Raw genomic sequence first — 20,221 nt, forward strand, 5'->3', positions numbered from 1 at the left:
ATGCAGCCGAGCACAAGGAGAAGCCTAGCTGAAGTCTGGATCTCTTCCATGTGTATTAAGAAGGAAAAGCGATTAAACCCAAAGCCCCCAAATGGCTTGGAAGAAAGGGAAATGCCTGGGGCGCTGCTAGACAATACTTAAATTCTTAGAAATGGGTATTCCTTCCCTAAATGGAGAAGGGCTGGGCTGGGAGGAGTTTGGCTTGTATTGTCGGATACTTCTCCTGGCTGCTGTTGTTTCTGTTACCGGAGAGCTGGCTAGGCCACCTGTTGGGTTTTGACACATGGGAGAGGCCGCTGCCCTTTTTAACACTGGCTGCCTTTCCTCTTTCCCCTCATAGAGCTCCTTCTCTTTTCCCTTCCAAATAGTTGTCTTCTGTTTACAACTGTCCCATTGTAGGACTCGACTAGAAGCAGCTGGGGGCGGGGGGGGGGGGGAGAAACAACGACTGTTTCAGGCTCAAGCGTAATTTCTTCAAACGCCTTTAGAGCCTTGCTCCCTCCCCAAGAGGACGGCAGCACCAACAAGGGGATAATTTGATGGATTACTCTGCAGGGCTGAGAGGCTCTTGGCTAATCCCCTTTGTGTGTCTGTTGGGTGAGACACTTAGCAGAAGCCCCTCCTCCCCCCTCCCCCGCTTTCCCTGCCTCAGGCAGAGAAAAGGCTGCTCAGCAGGGCGGGTTTTACATCCCAACATATAAATGCAATCGGCTGGGTCATGTGATCAGGGTTTAATCCTTGTCTGCTACCATGGCCAAGAGGTTAAAGGGAGGGGGACACCTTTGGGATAGCTTTAGGTTTTTCTCACTTGGTTTGATTTCCATTTTTATTCTTCTGTATTAAACCAGAGGAGGAGGCTGACTGGCAGAGGGGCAATCCTTAATCCTGGCCCATTTGAAAGCAAACTGAGGGAGGTCTCACCTTAATTTCTAAAAGGCAGCTTTCTCTTACTCACTGGGGATATTGACAGTCCAAATTTAATATGTCTGATTTGTGATTTGAATTAAGTTCTTTCAAGCCATAAACTACTAATGTTGTAGAGCCTTCAGTTACAATAGAAGTCACAGCTAACACTGCTATGTTGTATATATTGGCCATGGAGCATGGATTTGTAGGATTAAGTGCAAGAACTATACATGTGGAGGAGAATCCATTGGCTGTAGGAATAGAGTTAAATCTTGACATTTTTAGAAGGATTTTCCCTCCAGTGGATGGAGGGAAGGAGAAATGCTTTGTTAGGGTGGTGGCGATGGTGGAAATTTCAGCTCTGGGATGGGGAAATCTCAGCTCCACATGGAACTGAGATTCCCACAGTGGGCAGCTCTTTCAGCCAACTGCCAGAGATGACAGGTAGTCCTTGTGGCAGCCGGCAATAGTTTGCAACCTTCCCTTCCAGCTTCCCCATTGACTTTCTGGAGATTACAGATGGTGATCACATGGTCATGGTTATAAGTCTTAACAGGTTGCCAAGCACTCAGGTCGCCATCCTGTGACTGGAAAATCATGATGCTTTACAATGGCTGGAAATGCTTATGTGCTGTGAAGCACCCTTGAAGCCATCATAACTTCAAACTGTCATATTAAGACAGGCATTTGACTAACACTAAATAACTTCTGATTCCCTACAAATTCAGTTCAAAGAACACCTAGAAACAGATCTCATTCATAACCTAGGGATTGCCTGTATTGTTTTGCTTGGAATCTGGGAAACAGAACAAAGGTAGTGTGACAACAATTCATTCTTGCAATTCAACAACTGCACAGAAACTACTTAAAAGTGTAGCTGCCTATGTGGAGACATTTGTCTTGTATCCCCTCTGGTGTAAGCTTGAGATGAAGACTTGCTCATGGTCATCTGGTGAATTTTGCAGTCATATAGCAATCACCAACTTGGTGTCCTCCAGCCCTCAACACGCTGGTTAAGATTTCTGGGAACTCTAGTCCAACATATCAGGAGGGTACTAGTTTTGGAATGATTACTGAATGATATCTTAAATCTTTATTTCAGGGTCATATGTATGCAGTCTGTCTATGTTCTGGCATGGTTCTGCTCTGTAGTGTAGCTAGAACAGATGTGAAATGGATTTGTAGACATGGTGGCCCAATGAGCAAGCCATTCTGAAACATCTGCCTCTCCTTTTATTATTTACACTCCTTTTTATTCTAGGCAAATTGATTCTGTTGTTAAATTGCAGCAGCTGTCTTTGACGGTGCAGGGAAAACCTCAATAAAACAAATGAAAGCCTCAGGGTGTTAAAATAGCTTTCTAAAAAGCAGCATTGAACTTTCTTGGGGAGAAATGTGTGTCTCCAAGTCAATCTTGACTTCTGGCCTCTGCCTGGAGAACTCCACGCAGCCTTCTTGGCAGTATTTTTGGAAGAACAGTAGTTTGCTATGGCTTCTTCCTAGGGCTGAGAGTAACTACACCAAAGTTACCCAGAAGGCTTCTGTTGAACTATAATCCCCATAATTTTCATCTAGTCATTGGTTTGTCTAATAGGGTGATAAAAGCAGGTATGGTCCAGTTTGGTTGGAAAGTATTCAAATTGTAATACAATGTATGTGTAGGCCTTAGATTGAGGAAGGGTTAATGCTAGTAGGGCTGCCAAAGTTGGACTGAAAAAAAATAATTTCCACTAGATGGCAACGAAGAGCGTTCTCTATCCATTTGCTGCCACCTAATGGGTGCCCAGAATTTGCAGCCCAAATCTGGCAGTTCTGTTGATAATGCACTTCTCTACTCCCACTCCCTAAGTTGTGTGTTTTCAAACAGATCAGTAAATATTTAGTTTTTCCTGCTCACCTAATTTTATTTAAAGATCCTGTTTTGAAGTAAATAGATTTTCATTCTGAATAACCTTACTGGCATTCTCCAACTCATTTTTTCTGATTAATGTAGGTTGTTGGGAAACAAAACTGAAGCACAATTGTATAGTTAGAAATTTATTATTTTTTTGGTGTAGGGACAAAACAACTGGAATATTTGGTTAACAATGACTGACAGAGACAACAGACTTATGCAACAATCCTCTGAACACTTACTCAGAAGTAACTTCCTTTATATTTATTCAGTAGGACATTCTTCAGTAAATGAGTATGTGATTGCAGCCTTATTTAAATTTCCAATGACCTGAAAATCAGCAATTGAATGCCATTTCATGAATCTTAAACAAAAAGGGAATTTCCTTAATTGTGAGTTTTCTTTTGCACTTACAGAAGCTGTTAGATCAAGGCAATATTTGTGCATTCCTTGGATAAAAAGCGTTTTTGCAACCTATTATTAGCCTTGCTCTGATGAAGAGCCAGTAAGATAACAGAGGCCTCAGTTTACTAAACCAGGAGCAAATTCAAGGAGCTGAAATTAAATAAATTACAACCGTGCTTCTATCTTCCTTACTCTGGGCACATACAGTATTTAAGAACTATGGAGAGGAGATGGGTCAGAGAAGGATGAGCGACTTTTTCCCTTGTCCTCTCACATTACAGAGGAAGTTTATAACTGTTCTGTTCCCCTTTCATTCAGTTTGGAGGACAGCTTCCCAATTTTTCTCTTCTCTCTTCTTGGAAGGCCAAGGTCTCTGAGTCTTTTTCTCAGAGGATAAATGCATACAGTATTTTACAATAGGTTAACTTTTTAAAAATATATTTTAAAATTATGAATAAGCATCTCTCAGTTCCTCTTTAAGTGTTTACTTTCCAGATCAGGCTATGAGATCTAATATTCCTTTTTCCTATTCTAAGTTATGTGTCTACCGTACATCACCCTAACTGGGTCTAAGCTTCATTAAAGCAATCAAATTTCCTTTTCAGGAGACTTTGCTCATACAGTAATTGCGCTGTGGAGCTTACTCTCCTTCAATACAGTCTGTGCATTCGATTTTCAAATGACCCCCAAAGAGTCAGCTCCCAGTGACTAAGATATGAGTTCCATCCTTCTTTGTGGATATCTATTTCTAGTGTCTTCTAAAACAACTTTGTACTTCTGAGAACTTTGGAGTTGATCATCCACCTCATTACATCTCTTGTGTGGATGAAGTTGCTAGTTTGGCAAGTTAAAAACTCTCTATTTGCATCTAGAGGGAAGATAATAAATTCTGCCACTTCGTCCTACAGTATTGTTTCTAAGAATGGTTTAAAAAGTTTTAAAAAGTGGAAAAGCAGTATAATTAAATGTGCCCATTCTCATTACAGTGAATTCTTCACCTATCTTAGGCATGAAAACCTTATCTCCCAGCCCAACCGACCTCACACAGTTGTGGTGGCAAAAAGAGGAGGCAAGAGGATTAGGAATGTTCGCCATTAGTTTTTACTTCATCTGGGCAGGATAAAATATAATAATACCCCAGGTCCTTTGGAAGGACTCAATAGGTGGGTAAAAGTGCCAAATCCAGTCTGAACAGCTGACTGACTGTGTGGTGAAAGATAATAATGTGTATCATATAGTTCTGTATTGTTGAATACTACAGGTAGTATAATTTATTAATATTATACATTGGGTCTGAATAATTTCTTCTGGAAGGTTTTCTGATTTTTATTGATTTTAATTTTGCCCAGCAATCATTCATACACAATTTTTTTAAACATGTTGAAACAATTTTTTAAAAAAAATCAGATGAGTGTTGAGCTGTTATGCTTTGATACAGTTCTCAAGATTTTAAGTCCGTTGGAACACATTTGTGCAGAAGCTGCAGGAATGTTAAATATATGTTGTTGTACCAGTTGCCATCCTTCTAAATTGTGCTTTAAATTTGCCTTCCCTTTGTCTGGCTTTTCCCTTTAAATCATGCTGAGGCCTGGCTTGCTTACCTGATTTTCAGGTAAAGGAGTTTTGTTTCCTGGTTTCTTGGACAAATGTTGTTCTCTGATCATCAGGTAGGGCTTATAATGTATTTAAAAAATAATCTTCAGACTGTCTCCCAGGGGAAGAATAAAGCAAAGCCCAGTTGATCCTGTGCCAGTTCAGACTCTATTGACTGCTTTTCATTCAGGGTTTTTTTTTTTAATGTGAATCTTAAGGTTCAAAAGCAGATTTGCAGGAGATTCATAATCCATAGGTTGTGGGGAGGGAATGTATTAGAATTAGAAAGATAACATCTAGTATTTTGAATGGAAATCATTGTTCTTTTAAAACAATGATAAAAGTGATTCATTCACAAAATCTATTCATTAGCACTGAGAATTGGAGTCTTGAGGCTAGCATTGTTAGCATTTGTTTATTTAGTAATATATACTGTGTTAGAAGCTGTGTACAAGGTAGTGACAAAATCTATGCCCAGAAGATTTGCATATGCATTGAACTACACTGTCCTTATGCACATATAAACTCTATGCATCTATTTGCTGAATCTATGGTTGCCTCTATTATACATTAACTTATCTAACCAAACACAATTGTGTGAAAAACAAGAATATACAGCTTAAATAGTAATAAGACCTAAACATGGTAAGACATTACACACACAAAGCAACTTGTGCAAGTTTGGATTTGAAGAGGTTATAGGCCAGTCAGGTGAATGCATGTAATTTGGGTAGGGAGATAAGAACTAATACTGTTCTCCTCTCCATATACGCATGCACAAAGTGTGCACACACATTCATGATGTGTGAGTTCCTTAAACGCTTTGAATAATTGAAAAAGAATTGGTGACGACTTCATAAGCAGTATGCTCTGGCCAAAAGGGAAAAAAATGTTATAACTTACTTTGCTTTCCCAAATGTTTCGATCAGATACAGATATGAGATGAAGTTCTGCCTACACTTGGCCTAATGCTACATTATATAGCGGCATACTTGTGTGAAGCACACAGAATATATGGAAGCTGGAAGCTGTCTTGAATCATTTGTCTGCATATTTCTGCAGTGTCTGTATAGACTGGTAGTGGCTCTTCCAAGTTTTTCAAACAAAACACACAGCTTCTGCATGCAAAGTGCATGCTGTATTACTGAGCATGGCCTGTTGCTAAAGGCTCCTTAATATCTAGGAATATATCTTTTTTGCTGGCTTTCAGGCACTTTATACAGTCATACTGTGCATAATCTTCAAGTTCTAGTATTTCTAATACTGTTCATTACTTCTGTTCCAAGATGGCTGCTGAACAGTAGGGACTTTTCTTTCTCCTGCCGGGAATCTGCTGATTTTGCTGCCAAAGCTGATTCTTTGGCAGTGCTGCTTCCTAAATTTGAATGGAAGAATGTAGGAATGCCCCAAGACAGCTTTTGTTGTCCATGGACCTCGAAGAGGAATCTTGAAGATTACAGTTGCCTGTGGGAGGGATCAGAAAGTCACTGAGCATCCATCTTTCTTCTCAGCAGTTCATTCTCTTAAGAATGTTTGGGTTTTAACTTCATTTTTAAAAGCTTTTGTTTTTCTTTGCTTCTTATCTTTAATAGTTGACCAGCTGGTTGAATGCTGATTTATTATACTCCTCTGCTGGACTCCATCTTTTTTTTTCTTTTTTGGTGGGGTGGTCTTTCTCCTTTGATCTATTTTCTTGTTTTGAATAACTTTCATTTTTCTGTAAGGAAATCATGGTGTATTCTAGATAGTGAAAGTACTTTTACTTGCTTTACATTTTTCTTGGACATTCACTACAAGGATTTTATATTTTATTAATTTGCAAAAAGTTTTGAGCTTATTTTTTAAATATTTTTTTAAAATGTTGGATTAAAATATCTTCCTTGCTTCTCTATTTTCTGAGGGTTATTATTTTGTGTCTTTGAAAAATTTCCTTATCTACCATTGCTAGGTTACGCAAAGCAACAATGTATCAGATTACAGACAAGGAAAAGTGTCTAGCATCTAAAAAAGAGCCAAAAAGTCCCTAGTTGAAAGCTTTTTTAAAAAGTTTGGTAAAATGATAATTGCTGTGGAAAATATTCAAATGCATGCAACTGTAGATAAATCAGATTCACACAAAAAATGTGATCTGAAAGTAGCAGATTCACTGGAAAGAAATACAGACTTTACAGACTTAGAACTAAGTAAGTCAATTGCATACGCCACCTTGAAGTTCAAGCCTGCATTCTTTTACAGCAGCAGAAAACTGACTTGAGTGGATAAGTGATAAATTGGTTTCCTTAAGAGGATAGAAGGAGATTGGGGAATGGAATTGTCACACATAGCTGGCAAACAATTTCCTCTGGAGATTTTTAGGAAGATAGACCTACTTTGGAGATTAGACTTAGCATATTTAACTAGACAACAATTGATAAAGAGATGGTATTAAGACACATATGTAGATTTTGATCCAGGACAAATAAGGGATAAATAAGAAGCCCTGATAAATTTTCTACGATAAAGTTGATTATAATAACAGCTTGTTTGACACAGGGTTTTAAAATTTTAATCTTGTCTTTTTAAATTATCATTTATTTCCTGTTAATTATTTTGTCATTAATATAGTATATAGATGACAGATTGATAACTTGCAAATATAATTAGTAGTTTGAAATTTTGGGGGCCAGTTTTGCAAGGGGTGGGAGAGTAATATTGTTGTAATATATTGATCAATATTCAGCTGGGGGAGGGGATAATATGTATATGTGTCAGGTTAGTGTCTTGTTTGGTTTGTGCAACTTTTTGTTTGTTTCTTTAAAAAATATTTTGGAGTTTTGTATTTTAAGTTCTTTTGAATAAAATAAAAATAGATTAAAAATACAATTCATAGGCAAAATAGACAAATCATTTTAATTTTAGTAAGATATGCATACTGGCATTTGTCAAGGTATAATAAACAAAGCAATTCTGTTAAGACTCTCATCATGACCACAGTTTTATTTTCAGCATGGTGGGCTACAACTGCAGTTATCCGTCTTGGACATTTCCACTGTAGCATCTAATTTGGCTGTATGCCTGGCAGATCTAGTCTCTTGGCAAGTGTGTTGTGGGGGAGATTAGTGGTTTATAATGCCTGCCTGCTCTCTGCTGAGACTGTTGTTAGTAGCCTAACAGGCACCTGCAAAAGGGTAAGCTCTGAATTATGAGTGATAATTTCCCCCCTCTTCTTTCCACTTGATCCACATTTCCTCCAGATGACTGAGACCTAAACAATGTACGCTCCATACATCTGAATAGAACAAGTGCTTTATCTATAGTATCTATTTACGGTGCTAAATACAAAATGACATTCAGTGATTCAAAAATAAATGTTGAAGTGTAGGCGTTTGAGTGTTTGCATATGTGTGTTTACATATGAATCAATCGAAGAGCACAATATTTAGTGCAGTGTGCCCTATTGATTAGGATCAGCATGTTCCCAACCCTATGCATAATTACCTTCAAGTTGTAGGCTGTGGCTTTTTAGATTAGGTTAGTAAAACATGTTGATCATGAATGAAAAGTCTTCATCAACCTGAAATGCAGTTTTCAAATTTTAATTAGAAATACAAACTATACTGCTAAGAAGTTTTGTCTTTTAAACTGCTAGTAAACAAGAGGACCCTTATATAAATAAAGCAAGCTGTAATCAGCCTTTGCTTGATAATGTCCCATATTTGCTGATTTCTTTTGTATTACTACATCACAAACAATAAAAATGTGAAGGCTGCATTAGCACACAATTCATTTATTAGATCAAGAATGACATTTGGTGTTTTGCTAACTTTTGCCACTATTTTGGAAAATAGAGTTCCTTTCCAACAATAGCTTTTATTCCATGCCAACTTTCTGTGGACGCTACTATGTCTCTTCAGAGAGGCCCAGTAGAGTACAGACTCCCCTGTTGTGGAGGCAGCACTATTCAGCTGCATAATCACTTTTGAGAATGGATTCAGGGCAGGGTTCCCAGCTGTTCCCAGCCATCTCTTCTCTCTCCCCTCTCCCCCTTCTCCTCTGCTTTTGTACCCTTTTCGGATGTCCATTACTAACATGATGTCTTAGAGTAGAAGTGTTATGTTCTACAATAGGCAGAAATGGGAGTGTAACAGCCATCCTACTGATAACAGTGCAATAGTCATGTCATCCTAGAAATTGAGAACCTGAGTTCTTCTGAGGTTTTTTTTTTAAAAAAAGGATTGTGTATTTGCTGCTTTGTATTATTTTTTTCTTTTGCCTTTCTTCCAGAGTCCAGACAAAAGAGCAGGTTGTGCATTGTAACTGGAACTCTCCACTCACTGTAAAATATACAATAGTTTGCAGTGCAAATACTTGGGAGGGGAGAAGGAAGAAGGGAAAGGTAAAAAGCAGCAGGGAGGGCTCCCAAACCAATAGGCTATGACAGCAAAGGGGTGGATCTTGGCCCCACCTCTTTCTGGTGCACTCCCAATGCCGGTCCAAGCTTACTCTGCTAAAAAAGCTTTGTCTTTCAGAAGAAAAGGATATGAAACCAGCATACTTGAACTTCTTAGCCTGTTGGCTTACAGCTTTAGCAAATAATAGGTGAGTTGAGCTTAGCATTTGGAATAAGTAGAGATTCTGCAGATGTTTTGGATGGCTGGTGAAGGACAGTTTAAATTTGCACTGTTTTCTGCTCTTTGCTTCCCAGAATAGTTTTGTTTTCTCTCTCACCCTTCCAGATTACTGAATGAAAGCTGCAATTATAGAAACTTACTGGAAATAACACCTTTCATCAACTACCACAGAAGAGAAAGAGAGGGAAGGGAAGAGATTAGCCAGGAATTGCTTTAAATTTTGCTGAACAGCTCCTTGCTTCTGAAATGTACTGATACAGGGCATGAATTTAGGTTTGCGTAGAAGTGAAAGAAGAATCCAAAATTTTGATTTGCTTAATGTCTAGCATGAAAGCTAAATATGTCTTATATTTGTAAACATTCTGAAATTGCCAAGAAGTTAATCTAATTTTGCCCCACAGAGGACAAAAGATTTTAGTGTTGTCATCTAATTCTGCTGACTGGTGCTATGGTAGAATCCTGTGCTTTGTGTCTAAGTAAATTGGTTTTGTTATTATTTACAAATGCATCAAGAGCACTTATTTGAGTTTTATGGCTTTAGGGCAGGTTTATATCCCAAGGAAGGTTTCACTCTAACTGGTTTTTAAATGGTCTATTAGTTTGTCATTAGCCTAGTGGCTAAATAATTCTTCTCGCAGTTGAATAGCAATTTTATAGGTATTCTCAGTGTAGAAATTAATGTGTACAGTAAATATGTTTCCAATTCACTCCTACATATGGATGAATATAACTCTCAAACCAGAGAGTTAAATACTGTCATTAAGATAGTAGATTAAAAGTAATGGAAAAACAGATGTCCAGAAGCATGACACACAAACTTCTTACTTTTGTACATAATCTTCATAATGAAACTTTCATCAGTCCTATATGATTCTCCTGGAATTTAAAACCTATTGTAATTGTTTATATCTTACTTTGCTCTGTGAGCATCCAAGCAAAGTTCTATTCAATTATTTAGGTTATACTGATATAATACTTGTTTTCCATGTATCAGTTTGGAAATTGAAGAATGTCTGTTGTTCAGAAAACCAAATGTGAAAAAAGTGGCATGTAGTTGTTGACTTTAGTTTTCCCAATGTAGCTGTTTCCTACCTTGCCAAATATGATTCTTTCAATTATTTATTTATTTTTATTTTACTAATATAACAAGCCTATATTTAAAGCTAGGGAAAATTTGTTCATCTGGAGATGTTTTTTCAATATCTGTTCACATTTTATCTTTTCCATTTCCCCTTTCCTCTTAGAAGACAGCAGTATGAGCATTTTTCCATTCTAACCAGTGTAATAATATCTCTGGTGTGTAATATGAAGAGATAAAGGGCATTTTATGTGGTCTCTCTCCTCAAACTGGCACATGCTAATTTTGTTTGGCGGTTCTATAGTACATAGTTTGCACACCTTTCTCTTTATATTTTTTATGGTCTGTTTCTGCTGAAGTAATGCAGTACACATATTTGTTAAAACCATGATGGGTTTGGGTTGAATTGTTTAAGGGAGGAAAGGATGTCAGGCATGTAAATATCTGTATGGATTATGTTGAAAATGAAGATGATGGCCCCGTGAACTTCTCAACTCTTGAGAGAGTAGTTCCTCTTTAAACACCATAATTGCATTTTTGGGAAAGACTGACCAAGCTTTCTTTTAAATTACATTAATTTCAGGCAGTGAAATGAAAGATAAATGGCCTCCCCTGAGTTAGCTTTTGTATTTATTTGGATCTCAGATATTACAGAAGTATGGAATTTGTGTGAATTACTTAAATATAAATAATTTCCTTGATAGCTGAAGAATATAATTTGTTTACAGTGGCAGATCTAACATAACTTCCAGTCTTGATAAGCAAACTTTATATAAGGATGTTAAGTTATTGGTGGAAAGCATGCAATGAGAGGGAAAACTCCTTACATATATAGATAAGGCAGTGTGCATGCATTAATATTTTACAATTTGAAAACTGCAAATATGTGAAATAACTGCACACCTGGAATGTGTCCCATTCATTGTTTCAAAATCCTGATTTTTAAAAACAAGTTTAATAATTGAGTCCTGCCTCTTTTAAAGTAATACTACCTGGAAAGATGTACTGTGACTTTACTGTAAATTTTAGGATTGTTTAAAAGAGGAAGTTCTGCATGATGCCATTTTTGATTATTGGGTGTGTCTCAGCAAAAATACGTTCCCCAAAAAGAAAAAGGAAAATTCATTGTAGAGAATCGCATATTAATCTTGTTAAGGGGACATTGGTAGAATATATTTTCAGTGCTGTGATAGAAGTAAGGCAAAGTCTTGGAGGCAATAGAGCCATCTACTGGTCTGTTTTGTTAAGATGTTAAACTATGGTTTACCAAAGGAATATTTCTTGTAATTCCAACTCAAAGAGATATATACCTTCTTTCCTTTGCTAATACATTTTCTGAGGAAAAATCTGACAGTGGAGATATTGAAGGGCAGTTAAGTAATCAATATAGTAACTTCATGCCCAAGTTACTATATTGATTACTTAACTGCCCTTCAATATCTCCATTGTCAGATTTTTTCGTCAGAAAATATAATGGTCATTCTTAACAATGATTAAGAACTTAATCATTCTTAACAATGTGTTATCTTTGTGGATCAGCCCAAACAAGAAGTATATCCAGGAATAGTCACTCAGTCTTTATTGTAAGGTTACATTAGCAGAATCTTGCAGGTCTGCAGGGGTCTCTCCTGTCTCACTTTTACAATCCAAGAAAGTAGGGAGGGTCTTTTCTGAGACATTTTCCATGCCCCCATTCCTGCTTCCAACCTATGGTAGCTGCCTCTTATCTGATGTCAGATTAGGCTTTCCTCCTGTCTCCTAAGGTAATTCCCTCATACCCTTAAGCTATAGCTGCTTAGAATTTATTCCTTCTTTTCTGAATAACATATTAGTACAAAAAAAAAATTCCTCCTTCATACAGTGCATTTGTTAATATCTTTAATTCTTCTTAATAATCTGTATTTTTCTCTCAGTTTCTAGCCCAGATTTTCTATTTAGCAAATGTACATGATAATTTAAACAGTTGTATTACAAAAACAACTGTGTCAGGTTGTTTCTCCCCAAAATATTTATTTACTAGAATAACATTTCAGCTCTCTCTTATCTTTGCATATCTCATTCCTGTTGTTTCTATGAGTGCAAATTCTATGTGCTTTTACTTGGATCCACGTCCAGTGAATATAATTGTCAGGTGAGTTTAGAGCTTAACCGCTGTACTGAATCTGATGAAACATTTAACCAAGTTGCCATCCTGGAATAGCTAGTTAGAAGCCTCTGAAAAGCCTAAGTGGCATGTGCAGCTTGGAGGTGGTATGTAGTCATTATGCCCCAAAGCCTATGCTGGACATTTCCTCCAAGAATTCATTTTCTCCCCCTTTTAAACAATTTATCCTGTTGGTTATCTCCTATTGTTACAAATTATGTAGGTTCACTGTGCAAAGCTTTTCCTCTGATTTCCCATCTGCCGTGAATCTCCTGCTGTTTGAGTTCATTATACTGCGTTTGTACATGATCAGAAGATTCACTTTCTTTATACATTGTACATTTCATACTCTTTATTATCTCTTCCACTTTCTTTGTTCCAAATCCAGAGAGCTAAACACTATAACGTTTCTTCTTCCGATTGGCCTTTCTGGCAGGGTGCTACGTTATTCTTTTTGAGCTGTGACAAGAGTTGCTCTTAAGTATGCATTTATAACCATACCATCAATTGTCTAAATGCATTAGGATATCGACAATCATGTTTCATCCATTTTTTTGGCTTAGTTGTGGCATCTTCACAACCTGAACTCTAACCCTAATCTAACCCTGATTACTTACAACTGGTTCAGATCTCTCCTTTACTGAGAGAGTTTCATTTCAATACTTATTTCCATTGAAGCCCATTTGTCATTTTGTTTCCTGTTCATTTACTGAAATACTCCTTTAATGTACCATATCAAATTTGCAGCTGTTGGAGGTAGTCCTCAACTTTTGACCACAGTTGAGTCCAAAATTTATGTAGCTAAGTGAGTTTTGCCCCATTTTATGACTTTTCTTGCCATGTTTGTTAAGTGAATCACTGCAGTTGGTAACACTGGCTTCCACATTGACTTTGTTTGCCAGAAGGTCGCACAAGGGGATCACATGAATCTAGGACATTGCAACCGTCATAAATATGAACCACATCAAGCATTTGAGTCAGTGGTGGGATTCAAATTTTTAACAACCGGTTCTGTGGGCATAGCTTAGTTGGTGGCCGTGGCTTGGTGGTCATGTGACTGGGTGGACATGGCTTGGTGGTCATGTTATTGGCTGGGCGTGGCCAACTCAATATCACTCACATTGAGGCACGCATCTCCTCGCTTGGCATTTCATGACTATGGGGATACTGCAACAGTCGTAAGTGTGAAAAATGGTCATAAGTCACTTTTTTCAGTGCCATTGTAACTTTGAATGGTCACTCCACACAAGCAAAGTACCAGCAAAGGAGGGGAAAAAAACTCCAGAGAAGTTCCAGAGACAGGAAGTCTAGTCCTGCCAAGAATGTAATAAGAGTTAATGGAGAGGCAGTTTCTGTAAGCAACACCAGAATGTTTCCTTCCTGCCTTCCTTACAGGATTAGACCAATAATTTCTTCTAACAACCGGTTCTCCGAACTGCTTAGAATGTTAACAACCAGTTCTAGCGAATAGGTGCGAACTGGTAGAATCCCACCCCTGATTTGAGCGTAAATCATGTGACCATGAGGGTGCTGCAACAATAAGTGTGAAAAATAAGTCCCTTTTTTCAGTGCCGTTGTAACCGTTCGAACAGTTACTAAATGAACTGTTGTAAGTTGAGGACTACCTGTGTTTATAATAGATAAATAGGCAAGTTAAGAAAGGACTTGTAAGCATAAATATGAGCCATAGTGGCATAGTGGTTAGAATGCAGTACTGCAGGCTACCTCTGCTGACTGCTGGCTGCCAGCAGTTCACCAGTTCGAGTCTCACCAGGCTCACGGTTGACTTAGCCTTCCATCCTTCCAAAGTTGTTAAAATGAAGACCCAGATTATTGGAGGCGATATGCTGACACTGTAAACTGCTTTGAGAGGGCTGTAAAGCACTATAAAGCAGTATATAGGTCAAAGTTATTTATTGCTATAATTACTGCAAATTAAGGGTTCTATTTTAGTTCTATGAAGTTGTCAGAACTTAAGTATTTGAAACACAACTCTTAACATCCTCCCAAAGTGCAGCTCTGAAACTTGTTTGGCGAAATCATGGAACTGAGCTAGTTTACACTGCTTTATTTGCATAGCTAAACAAGAAAAAAGAGCCAGCAATTAAAAAGTCCAGGGCTAAGAAATCATTTGGTGATCCTTGGCTGCATTTCACAATTGTTTTAGGAAGGGTTGGGCAAGTTCTGGATTATGTAGCATTTATATGGATGTGTTCACTACACCTTTTATTATTAGATTTATGTCCTAGCTCAAGGTGGCATATATAATGCCACTTATTATCCCCCACAACAACAATCCTGAGGGGAAAGTTGGATTGAGGGAGTATGACTGTAAGCTACAGAATCACCAGTTGAGTTTATCTTTCATGTTTCCAAGTGGTGGAATATGGTGTGATATTTGGTGCAGTTGTGGGCAGAGAGAAATGGATGCAAAGGCAGTGTGGAATCATGGAATCTTGATTTCTTCAGTCCTAATACGATTGTTATTCAGTTATGAATGATAAAGCTATGGCTTTAAGCTACATCATGGGGAGGGTTGGTGTTTAAGGAGTAGCTGCCTTGTGTGTTCCCTGCAAAACGTGGGGAACAATTCATTTGCAGGGGAGCTTTTACGTGGGTTACATTGCTATTAGTAAATGCCTCAATTTAAGGAAATTCAATGCTGATATGTATTATTTTTAATTTTCACTATTCTCATAGGGAAAGTGAAGCATGATAAGCACTTAAGACTACTCATCTTGCCATCCTCAGCTTGGACCCAAGTGGGCAACAAACAGATCTTCACTGCTGGATATATCATGGCTACTGATGTTTTGCCATTCAGCTACAAAAGAAAACTCAGGACTCTGAACTCCTGTTCTCAATCCCCCTAAGGAGCATGCTGTGGGCTGAGGCGACTCTGGGATGATGAGGTGCATGGGTGGCCTGGCTCAGAGGGCCTGGCTCAGCATGGTGTTCCAGAATCGCAGAGTCCAGCTTTTGCTGATCAACTCCTTGACTTTTGGCCTGGAGGTCTGCCTTGCTGCAGGTGTCACATATGTGCCACCCCTCTTGTTGGAAGTAGGAGTGGAAGAGAAGTTTATGACAATGGTTCTAGGTATGTGGCTTCTTTTCTTCTTTGCTGGGAGACTGTCCATGCTAGATTTGATAGACTTTGAGTTCTGTATGTGGATAAGTGGGTGTGCATGTTTATCTGTCCATCAATCAAGGCCTTAGGGCTGCAGGTTGCCAACTGAATAATATTCAGGCTGCAAAAATAGTGTTGTACATGTTGGATGTAAAGTGAACTGGAATATTATGGATTAGGATGTAAGAAGAAAAGATAACGTAATTGTTATTTTATACTAAACAATATACTAGGTGTAATCTAATCCAGATATGGGCAACCTAAAGCCTGCAAACCACATATGCCCCTACATTGTTCTCATGTTTGCATTTCCAAATAGTGGCAGCATGTATTTTTTTGTATTTTTTTTTAAAAAAAGGTCTAGGGGATGTGAAGCTCTGCATTTTACAAGATATTTCAAGATGATTCTCCTTGTCACATAGGATGACTTTCCTACATTTGTATCATGGCTTTCCTTACCTTTGAATATGACTTCTGTTGCTAACTTGTTCACCCTTGTTCTTATCCGTTGAAGTCACATGGGTACACACACATACTCCATTTTGGAAAATGGGTGAGGGGATGCTCAAAGACCCTCTAGCAGTTGTTCATATCTCCTTAGAAAGTCTGGTTTTCCTCTTAGGATTTGGAGATCTGGAGATGAATTATCTGATGTTGCAATTTTTGTTTTGTGAGCTTTTATTTCCAGCTACTGCCCTATATAATCCCCTCGCCTCAAATAATCATTTCTCTCCCCTTCTTATTTTCTAGGAATTGGACCAGTTCTGGGTCTAGTGTTTGTACCACTGCTTGGCTCCGCCAGTGACCATTGGCACAGTAGCTATGGTCGTCGAAGGCCTTTCATCTGGGTCCTATGCCTAGGTGTTTTCCTGAGCCTTCTCATCATTCCACATGCTCACCATCTGGCCAGACTTGTTGCCTTGGATACCCGTGCACTGGAGCTGGCTTTCCTTATCCTGGGGGTTGGCCTTCTTGACTTCTGTGGTCAGGTCTGCTTCACCCCCTTGGAAGCTCTTCTGTCGGACCTGTTCCAAGACCCTGACAGCTGCCGACAGGCCTTCTCTGTGTACTCTTTCATGGTTAGTCTGGGTGGCTGTGTAGGGTACTTGCTCCCAGCTATTGACTGGGACAGTAGCTTCCTTGCTCCTTATTTAGGGGGTCAGGAGGAATGTCTCTTCAGCCTCCTCACCGTCATCTTCCTTGGCTGTGTCTTAGCAACTGTCTTTGTGACAGAGGAGGTATCAGCTCAAGTAGAGCTCAGCTCAGGCCCTACAGGAAAGTCTTCTTCCAAGTCCCCATCATTTGCCTGCTGTTCTTTTTGGCTTCCAAAGAACTTTTTGAGGACCAGGCATCTGGTTCAGGCCTTTAGGAATCTTTGTGCCTTGGCCCCACGTCTGCATGGAGTTTGCTGTCGTATTCCCAAGGTAATCCAAAAGCTTTTTGTGGCGGAATTCTGCAGCTGGATGGCCCTCATGACATTCATGTTGTTCTACACAGACTTTGTTGGGGAAGGATTATACCAAGGCATCCCCAGGGCTAAACCTGGGACAGAGGCCAGGAGAAACTATGATGAAGGTATGAAGTGTGCGAGAGTCCTTTTGCTTATACCCTTGAAGCAGATTACAGAATTGAAAGTTTTTTAAATTATGTAATTAGAAAATCCATTTTCATTAAAAATGTTTGATAGTTGATGCAATTAGAGCAGACTTATATAAACCTGCCTTTGTAATTTGTTATAAATTTTTCCTTTTCCTTGAACTTCTTTGAGGAGAAGTAGCAAGAAACTCATTACTATTCATGCACATAACATCAACGTATATTTTATTCTTTTATGGAAATATGTCCCCTCATTGCTAAAGTAGTTAATACCTGACTTTTCTGATTCATTGATTAATGTATGATGGCCTGTGAGCAAACTACTTTTTGTTAATTAAATTTGTAAAATATTATTTTAGATATTTGTCCTGCACTAAATCAAATGTGCAGATCCCCCTCTTGTTGCAAAAGGATAAAATCTGTATTTGACCTGTTCTCTCATCTCTGTCTTAACATGAAAAACTATCCAGATGGTAGCTTTTTTTGAATGTCTCCTCTTAAAGCCATTTGATCTCTGAATTGCCTTTTGTTCCAATATAGCATATTGTTCCAAGGTCTGAGTGACTCCGTTTCAGTTTAACTAATATTTAACATTTATTAATGAAGTGTACACAATACTGTTCAGTAATTGCCTCATCTTGGATCTGTGACCCATGTATAATTATCTTTTAGAGATGCATGAAGAAAAGTTCACAAGGAACTGCAATGTGGCACTGATTTAAACATAATTGTCAACATAAATGAAATGTGAGCAATATTTGTCATTTGCAGGTACAAGTTAACTTCTTGGCCTCAGTTAACTGCTAAAATTAACAGCTGGGAAAAGTTCTGAAAATATTTAAGGCTGAGCTATATTTGAGGGTTATGTTACTCTGTGTAAGACACCTCAGGACAGATTTCACTTCTGACATATGAATAATAACACATTTAATACATTCCTCCTATTCATTTTTTAATTTCATAAACTGTACTACAACAGATAGATCATTGTTGTCCAGACAGTTAACAAAACTTGGCTTTATGAAATTTGACTTTTTTCTAGCTAACCTGTCCATCTTCTTTATTTCACTATATATATCTTTCTTCTCAGGAATTCGGATGGGTAGCCTGGGCCTCTTTCTCCAGTGTATCATCTCCATTTTCTTCTCAACAATCATGGATCGGATGGTGAAACACTTTGGGACACGAACGGTCTACTTAGCCAGTGTGGCTTTATTTCCATTGACAGCCTTCATCATGTGCTTCTCTCAAAGTGTTGTCATTGTCACTGTTTCTGCTGCCTTGACTGGTTTCCCTTTCTCAGTGCTTCAGATCCTTCCATACACACTTGCATCACTTTATCATCATGAGAAACAGGTAGGAGAAACATCCTGAAATGACTCAGAGCATGGAACAAATGGATATAATTTTAATATGAAGTTTGGCACATATACACTTTTCCCCATAGCTATCTTGTATGAAAGCAGAAACTAGCAGATAAGAACGGTTCTAGAGAAGGCTCTTAGGTAATTTTTCTGATGAATTCATAAGTCATCTTCTAAAGTGATTCTCCTACCATTCCTCTGTCAAGGAAAAGGTGGAATGGTTGCATAATAATTTGGTTATTAATATTCCCAGCCATCCAGCTGAAAGCAGCCAAAGACTAAATTTGCTTAGTTATACTAAAGATTCAGTCAGCAGTACCTTACTTGATTGCTGTTTTATTGATTCTTGCCCATTGACATATGAAGCTATTGACTATATAAAGTACTATAATATCTTGACTTGATCTCCTGTTTTCCCCATTTATAGACATTTTAATGAGCAATGGGTTTTTGTAGACTTGGTATCTTAGCCACGAATCTTAAAACCTACATTGCAGAGCAAAACAACTAGGAAAGAGTGGATAATTTCAATTAATCTAAGAGAAAATTACCATCAGAAATACTGATAGTTCAAACTCCTGTATTTTTTATAGCTGTAATTATCAGTATCATAATCAATAAGTCTGGGACACCTGATACAAACTCCCAAGTCGTAATGGCTTCACCACCACTAGCCTTGACAGTAGTCATGCAGGATAAGTTCATGCTAGCCAATGCATTTATGTATTGGGTTGGATTCCTGGATTTCTTTGACCAGGGTTTGTATGGCCTAGAGATCTACAAATGTTTTGCAACATGTTTATATTGGAGCAACAAAGAGGCATGTTAAGTTGATCCCTATTTAAAGCGTTTATTCAAATCTTCAGAAAACTGGCAGTATAGCTGTTCTGATCAAACTCTTAAACAAATACATAACTTCTGTTGTTGAAATATTATTCAAAACTGTCACTAGGTTAGCTTGTCTTTGCCAGTTTTGCATCCCAATCAGGATATGTCCAAAGCAGCTGTTCCCCGTTATCTAACTGCACGACTACTGAATGACTACTGTATCTTCTTTGTAGACCTTTGTAGGATGATACAGTCCTACCTAAGCCTCCTCTTTTTTTCTTTGCTTTTTGTCAGTCCTTTATGTCTGCTTCCTCTACCTTTTTGCTTCTTTCTTCTGAAGTGATTTCTTCATAACAACTGCCATTCCAGTGTTGTGAGAGCCAGCAAGACTAACTCTGTCTGAAGCTTCCAGTGCACAAGCCGTGTAAGTCGGTTGCATTTCATGCATGCCCTTGAATCGTACTGTCCTTATAGGACTGTCATCTTTCTGGAATCAATTTGTGACTGTTCTGTGTTGGATAAAGCACTTTGACCAGGTTGACATTACATAAGCTTAAATGGTAAATAAACTTAAACTTATAAACTTAAGTGGTAACTAAATAGTAAATAATACCAAACTGGTTTGAGCTCTTTTTTTAAAACGAATCCTCGATTCATGTGAAATAGCTTGAACAACA

General features: G+C 38.1%; 1 protein-coding gene across 9 annotated transcripts in view; it reads left to right on the forward strand.

Annotated features, from left to right (window-relative positions):
* SLC45A3 (solute carrier family 45 member 3) overlaps positions 1-20,221 on the forward strand; it is a 37,583-nt gene that overhangs the window by 12,130 nt on the left and 5,232 nt on the right. For 6 of the 9 annotated variants that reach the window (XM_087929404.1, XM_087929402.1, XM_026715525.2 and 3 more), the window contains 3 exons: positions 15,330-15,726; positions 16,507-17,331; positions 18,443-18,708. In XM_087929404.1, the coding sequence (XP_087785530.1) occupies positions 15,534-15,726; positions 16,507-17,331; positions 18,443-18,708 (1,284 nt within the window). In that variant the 5' untranslated portion in view covers positions 15,330-15,533. Of the gene's footprint in view, positions 1-9,246; positions 9,377-15,329; positions 15,727-16,506; positions 17,332-18,442; positions 18,709-20,221 lie in introns of those variants that run through there. The other 3 variants (XM_026715527.2, XM_087929406.1, XM_087929405.1) reach the window with 3 other exon arrangements.

Source organism: Pseudonaja textilis, chromosome 3 (genome assembly GCF_049901715.1).
Source record: "Pseudonaja textilis isolate UNSWEBS1 chromosome 3, rPseTex1.2, whole genome shotgun sequence".
In the NCBI taxonomy this organism is placed as follows: Eukaryota; Metazoa; Chordata; class Lepidosauria; order Squamata; family Elapidae; genus Pseudonaja; species Pseudonaja textilis.